The sequence below is a fragment of the Micromys minutus genome (genome assembly GCF_963924665.1).
Source record: "Micromys minutus genome assembly, chromosome: 4".
NCBI lineage: Eukaryota > Metazoa > Chordata > Mammalia > Rodentia > Muridae > Micromys > Micromys minutus.
Genome location: NC_137973.1, coordinates 35185886 through 35193043, shown reverse-complemented (window position 1 = coordinate 35193043; position 7158 = coordinate 35185886). Strand labels below are relative to the sequence as shown.

At 45.8% G+C, this 7158-nt stretch overlaps 1 protein-coding gene across 1 annotated transcript; it reads right to left on the bottom strand.

Moving 5' to 3' along the window:
• Positions 1-4293: 4293 nt before the first annotated feature.
• Positions 4294-5066, bottom strand: NDUFV2 (NADH:ubiquinone oxidoreductase core subunit V2; the record flags this gene model as incomplete). Its single annotated transcript, XM_080915384.1, has 1 exon — positions 4294-5066. Exon 1 carries the CDS (start codon positions 4969-4971, stop codon positions 4294-4296), a length of 678 nt encoding a protein of 225 aa, XP_080771510.1. The 5' UTR covers positions 4972-5066.
• Between the last annotated feature and the right edge of the window lie 2092 nt (positions 5067-7158).

Genomic DNA, 7158 nt, shown 5'->3' with positions numbered 1-7158 from the left:
TTGTCCTCCAAGGCCACCCTCCCTCCCCTACCCCCCACTGGTCCCGCCCCCACCACGCCACAAGCGCGCCCTTCCCTCGGGGCGATGAGGTAGTGGGGTCCCCGGGCTCTCTCAGAGTGTGCGTCGCCCCGCCTCACACCAATCCCGGCCCAGGTAGGCTCCGAAGAATCCAATCACCGTCCGAGAAGGGCGGGCCTCGCCGCTCCGAACCCCGTTGTCCTCCAGAGTGACATCAATGTCATCCAATAAGCTCAGCAAGTTCCACATCCTTGCCGGCCACTCTCGCGGCGAAAGGAGCGGGACCAAGGGAGGGTCTCATACAGGACCGGGAGGAGGAGTCTGGGAGTGAGCTGCGGAAGGTGGTTGGCGTCACGGAGAGGAGCTCCTACCACCAGAGAAGCCACTGGATCGTTGGAAAGGCCGCGCTGAGTGCCGCAGGAGAGGCTCCACCTCCATTTTAGATAGTGTTCTCCTATTGGTGCGTGGTACTGTCAGTCGGCGGAGGTGTAGCCCGAAGCATGCTGGAAGTTGTAGGCGGGCTTTTAGCTGCAGAGGCCTTAGCGAATCTGTGTTCACTCAGCCAGTTTCCTTTGAGTCTCTCGAGTATTTTTCTACCTTGGAATCTCTTACGTGTAGCGTGCTAGTACCAGAACCCTCTCAGCTGGCTAGCTTCTGGCATTTTTCAGGGCAAGGGTACCTCCGGCTCAGGTTCCTGAAACTTAATTGAGTTTCCTGGTTGCAAGCTGCTTTTAATCACTCAAGATGTGAGGGCACATGACCTAAGATAGGAACTTCTCATCCAGAGTTCTACAGTAACGGAAGTTGTCTGGGCTTGGCGGGGCAACAGAGCAAGCTTATTTACAATAAGGTGGAGTTCCTGACTGGTCACAATGTGGCAGTGGAGGATGTCACTGGGACAAGTCTCTTGTAGGTCCGACAACTAGTTAAAAAGTTGAACACACCTGGTACCCTGAGCATTATTATCTCTGTCTCCTTGAAGAATTTGTCAAGAGTCTCAGATTCCTTTATTTGGAGACTGCTTCCTACACATGGGGTCGAAGGCGCTGATCTCTGAATTCCAAATATTGTGATAGCATGGCTCCTTAGTTGTCCCCTGTCCCCATTCCTCAGATGCCAAAGCCTCTGTCTCACTATTTTCCTTTACAACCTTCCGTGTGTGATTCTGACCCATGCACCACTGTTTCAGGGATCTCTTTATTAGAGATTTCATACTATAGCATAGCAGTCAAAGCCTATGCTTTTAGGAAGTAGGGACCCTGGGTAGAAAGAGCCCCAAACTATGAAAAGATGAAATTTAAAATATTATCTATTTGTAAAATATGTTGAAGTAGAGATGTAGCTCACTGATTATTTGCTTAGTATGTGTGAGCTTCTGTCTCTGGCAGATGTGTGTGAACACAGACAGACAGACAGACAGACAGACAGACACACACACACACACGGCACCCCAAAATGGTCTGACTTGTTCTTTATTGTAAGGATCTTGAGATCTGGTTCTAATTTTAGCATAAGTAAAATATTATCTGCTAATGGCTCAGAAGCCATTTTTATGTAAAAATCACGTGACTTCCCAATGTAGGATGCCTGCAAAGGTTTTAAAAATGAAAATGGTCCTCACCTAGATTTCCCCAACCTTTTGTCTTCGCACGGCCCTGGAATCCACTTGCTCCACTCCAGTATGCCAAAGCGAATTACAAATCCAGTGCGGACGTGGTCTTGCTGTATATAGTTGCTCTGAACTTACCCTCCTTGATGCTCAGCTGTGCCTTGTCTTATCTCTCATTCGGCCCATATTGGATTTCCCAAAGGGTATATCCTAACTTCTCTTGGAGGAGTGCTGTATAATTTACATGCATTATCTCATTCAATCTTCCAACAGCTTAGGAAAGAACAGTCTGGAAGGGGTCTAGAAGTCAACCTGCGAAATCGAGGACAGAATGTCCAGGATGGGACAGAAACAGTCTTATGATGTCATGTCTAAGAATCCACTCCAGTCCCCTCTGTGCTTCCCTTTCTCGGTTTCTCACACATCACGCCGTATCTACTATCAATGGAGGGAGAAGATGGGGCTGTCTGAAGAACGTCCTCCCTTTCTATGTAAAAGTCTGTTCATCTTCTCTCCTCACACCACTGATGGCTGCTTTTACCCCAACCTCCTCTGCCTCTCCTTATTTTGCTGACTTTTTTTTTCAGTAAGTCTTACACATTCTTTCTCGAGAGGACTGTGATCAAGTTCCGAAGGGAAACTAACCCTCCCTTGAGTCAGTTCCCCTCAACTTAGTGCCGGGGGCTCTAACCACCGCATTTCTGAAAGTGTAACCTGTTTTAGTCTCATCACCAGCTATTTCTCATTTGTGTAGGTCATGGGTGACAACGTTGCTGGACTTTTCTCAATACTCCATCACATTGGAATTCGCCATTGCTGTGTCCCAGGGTTGGTTTCATCTCTTCTTTGCTAGCCCCCACTGTACTTCCTCTTACAGGGTTGAGTTCCAGACCTATAATTCCAGTTCCAACTGACCTCTCCCCTGAGTGTCTATATAACTCGGCTCCAGAGTGTTCACCTAACCCCATCTTAAGTGACCTGGGGCTTCCCTCTTCACTAAACTCTGTGCTCTTAGTCCCCCTGTTTCATTCTCCCGAGGGGACACTCACTTTCCCGACCTGAAATCTTATAGTCCTCCTGGCTTCCTTTCTCTTTTTCCACATCCAGGCAGGCATCAGTTTCTTTCCATCCACTCTGCCAACACCTTACCACATAGACTTTTTAAGATGGTACAAGACCTTATCGCTCTCCCCTCAACGACTGCAATAGTCTCAGGGTTATGGTTGACTTCTTTTTTTAAAAAAATAGCTAATTTGATCTTCCAGGTTAATTGTAAAACCACATTAAACCTTCATTCTGAAGCACTTCCCTTAGACATATAAACCAAGACTTTTAGGTCATCCCTGAAGTTCGAGAAGCACCTTTCTTGCTCTTTTGTTTGCACCGTTGTCCTGCCTTTATTTTTCAAACTTCTTTCTGTGTCAGGTGAACTTTCTGTTACCTCCCCAGAATCTTCCTATTATTTCTAAACTCCAGCTTGCATTCTAACGGCTTTTTTTTGTGAGTTTGGAGATGTAGCTCAGTAATATAATTTGGTACCCAGCACCCCTCAAAAAAAAATCTAAAGGAAATCAGGTCTCTTGCCTATATTGTTTATGTTGCAGATTTTTTTGCTTTATAATATTGTTTTATGTTTGTGTATATTTTTATATATGTTTAAGTATGTATCAATGATGTATATTGTGTGTAGAAATGGCATATATGAGTATGTGTTTTCTGTCTCTCTGTCAAGATAAAATAAACCACTGGCAACCAAAACCCGGTGCCTTCACAGTAAGCATTTGACAAAGACCTGTCAATAGTGAGGCAGAAATTGGTTATCTCAAATAATGAGAAAACTAACTGGACCGTGTTCAACCAAGAATTTTGTGGATAAGTGATATGGGTTGAGACCACGTGGTTCAGATTTATTAACTGTTCCTTTGTCAGAACTGGTTCATCTCTTGCTCCGTGATTACACGTTGCTTCTTCTCCTGGGGACTCTAGACAGCAAGTAGTCACAGGGAAGTACAAAAAAGGGCAGAAGCACAGGACTTCTGGCGGTGTCCAGGTCTGTATAGTATCTAAGGATTCCAGCCCACACCTAATACCCAAGACCGGAATGGTACCGAGGGCGGGAAAGCCGGGAAGGGAAGATGATCTATCAGGAGGCCAGGAGGGCGGGCTCTGACACTGCTTGATTCATCCGGCAGATAGAAGGGTTCTGGGGGACTCACCTTTCACCTTTACATCTGTCCCATCAGTCACTGACACCTCTGTCCCCACTTCTGTCACATCCCCTCCTTACTGTGGATCTTTCTGAGGGCTCACACTCACGCTTCCATTTCCCCTTCAGTTCGAGCTCCCTCGGCCTCCTTTTTCTCTTCCTTTTAGCTAAGGGTCCGGAGAAGAGCAGTGCGGCTTGAATGAGTGTCTGCCACAGCTCATGTGTCTGACCACCCAGTCCTGGTTGGTAGTGTTGTGTGGGGTGGATTGGCAACTTTTCGCTGGAGGAAATGGCCCACTATGGCTGGCGATGTGAGATTTTCTAGCTGGCCTAATTCCACTGTGCTCTTTGCTTCCCGATTTTATTTTTATGTAGATAGGTTCATATTTTATTTCTCCAGTGACATTTTCACAGTTGAATATAAAAGTTAAAGGCCTGCTTGTACACCAAAGCCGGGTCCTCAGGCTGGCTCACAACAGAAGGGACCACTCCTTGGCCCAGGTTTTGGAACTTTCCCAGCTCTGAGTTCATCAATAATTTCTTCAATATCTTTGGGTGTCAGGTCCTCATAGTAGTTGTCATTTATTTGAACCACTGATGCATTTACACAGGCCCCTAAACATTCAACTTCTATAAGAGTGAAAGGTTTGTCAGGTGTAGTCTCTCCAACTTTTATTCCAAGTTTTCTCTGAAGGGTCTCCAATATGCTGTCAGAATCTCGAAGCGTGCAAGGAGTGCAGACCTGAATGTGGTGTTTCCCAACTGGCTTTCGATTAGACATTGTATAAAATGTTGCTACTTCATAGACTCTCACTGGAGGTACTTGTAAAACTTCTGCCACCTTGTTCATAGCGGAGGTAGGTAGCCAACCGTTCCGCCTTTGGGCTAGATCCAGGGCTGGAAGCACAGCTGCTGCTTTATGCCCCTCTGGGTAGTTTTTTACTGCTGCCTCGATCCTCTTGTAATTTTCTGGTGTGAAATCAAATGGAGTATCTGAGTTATTCTCAGAAGTATCTCTACGCACAAATAAGGCTCCTCCAGCACCGTTTTGCATTGCTGTCTTATGCAAATTCCTTGCACATCTTCCCCACTGAGCGGTGAAGCCGGACGCCCTGACCCGCAGAGCCAAGGAGAACATGGCGAAGTACGGAGTTCGGGGTTCTCCAACCTCGGCCACTCTAGGCTGACTGGGAACGAATGAGCTGGGAGTCCCGGCGTGCGCGGCCCCAAGCCCCGGACTAGGCGTCTCCGATTTTTCCCAGATGTGAGTAAGCTGCCTCCAACCCCCACCAGTGCTGAGAGCCATACCTAACTCACCATGATGGAGTAGATCTCAAACTGTGAACCAAAGCAAATGCTTCCTCCCCGTGAGCTTGCCACCACGGGGGTGTCAGAGGCTCCCAAACTAGAATTATAGACAGTTGTGAGCTACCATGTGGGTGCTGGGAATTGAACCTGGGTCCTCTGGAAGAGCAGTCAGTGCTTTTAACCATTGAGCCATCTCTCCAGCCCTCAACGTTGGTTTTTATTAATGTCTCATCACAGCAACAGAAAGCCAAACTAGAACACTATGCACCTCAGTTTTCTTTTTCTTTGATTTAACTGTGTAGCCCTGGCTGGCCTGCAACTTGATATGTAAATTTGCCTCTCTCACTGCTGGGATTAAAGGCGTGCACCACTGACTACCTGCCGCATCTCCCAAGATGCTGCCTTCAGCCATGACAATGTCCCTTAAAGTTATGTGAGTATGTGCATATGACTACAAATACCTTACAAGGACAGAGGCATCAGATCCTGTCCAGTTGGAGTAACCAGTGCTGGTAAGCCACCCAGTAGGTGCTGGGAACTGAATTCAGATCCTCTGGACATTAATCAAACATCTAACCACATGGGCTCCCGTCTCACTGTTGCATTGTTACGCGGACCACAGTGTTCTATAATAGATAAGTTGGCGAAACTTGTGGTTCGTCTCTAGAAACTCATACTATCAGGACAAATCGTCAGGAAAATGCATTGCTATTTCAAACCAATGCATTGTTGTTTCTGAGGTTAGCTGGGCCTGCTTCCTAATGTGTGACTCGTTAGTGCCATCTAGTGGAAGTATCTTGTATCAAACTAGAAGCACCAATAAGCTTGGATAGTGCTCGCCTAGTTCTCATAATAAAAATAAAATAAAATAAAATTGAAATGAGATAGAGAAGGAATGGATTGAACTGGCTCCAGGACACAGCAAACTCTAGATATTTTGGTTTGTTTAAAAATTCACTGCTAAGCCAGGTGTGGCACTCGCCCTTGGGAGGTGGAGGCAGGAATACCAGGCTCAAAAGGCTTCTTTAAAGAAAGGAAGGAAACGGGGAAGAAATGAAGGCAGGAATAGATTATGAGGTGATGATGTAATTATGAGAGACAACAGGTATTAAATATCTCTCCATCCTGACACTTGGTGATAAATGGGCAGCTTCAGCCTTGAGGAGGTAACGGTGAACAGAACGATGTCAGTTTTCAAGCCCTCCACAGGGAAGGCTGGACTCACACTACACAGGGCATCAGCCCCACTCCACCTTATCGCCTGCTCTTAGAGGGAAAGGTCTTCACTGTATCATGTATGCTGCTTACCCTTCGGACTTGACTCCTGTTGACTGACAAATGTCTGCCATGACCCTCAAAGAGTCTCTGGTTGACCCAGTCAGAAAGTGTCACTCTCTCGCACTGAGGACACTTCAGTGTCCACTTGCCCATGTCCTTCTGTGAATGCCCCTTTGTATGGTCATCACACATGAGCTCACTACTCACCTTTCTCAGGAACAAATATTTTTTAAAAGGTATCTGGCGCACTATATATTTTCTTTTAACAACATGCACAAGTGTGTTTTATATTAGTTGCACATACATTTGTCTTCCACGTAAAGATATATACAGTTGACTAAAATAAGTAATATAAAGAAAACAACAAATGCATTGGGAAGTCAGAATTCATACTGTGTGTGGTGTTAATGCTTGTCATTAAAATTGGAGCCACACTATGGAGTGCTCATGCTGATGTGCTAAAGAATTGGTCACAAAGCATGCTTTGTGCCCCTAGTAAACACTGCTTTTAAACTTAACACACCGTTTTCTCTTTCATGATTTTTTTAGCACTTCACTTTAATAAATGCGACAACTTCTAAGGTTAGGTTTGACAATGCTAGTTTAAATTGGGACTTTGGTATGGTACATTTTTGCCCTGGTTAATTTCATGGCTTGCTCAAGTATTGCCAAGACGATATAGGCAAAGACTAATTGAGAGACCTCCCATGCTCATAGGTTGGCAGAATCAATATTGTTA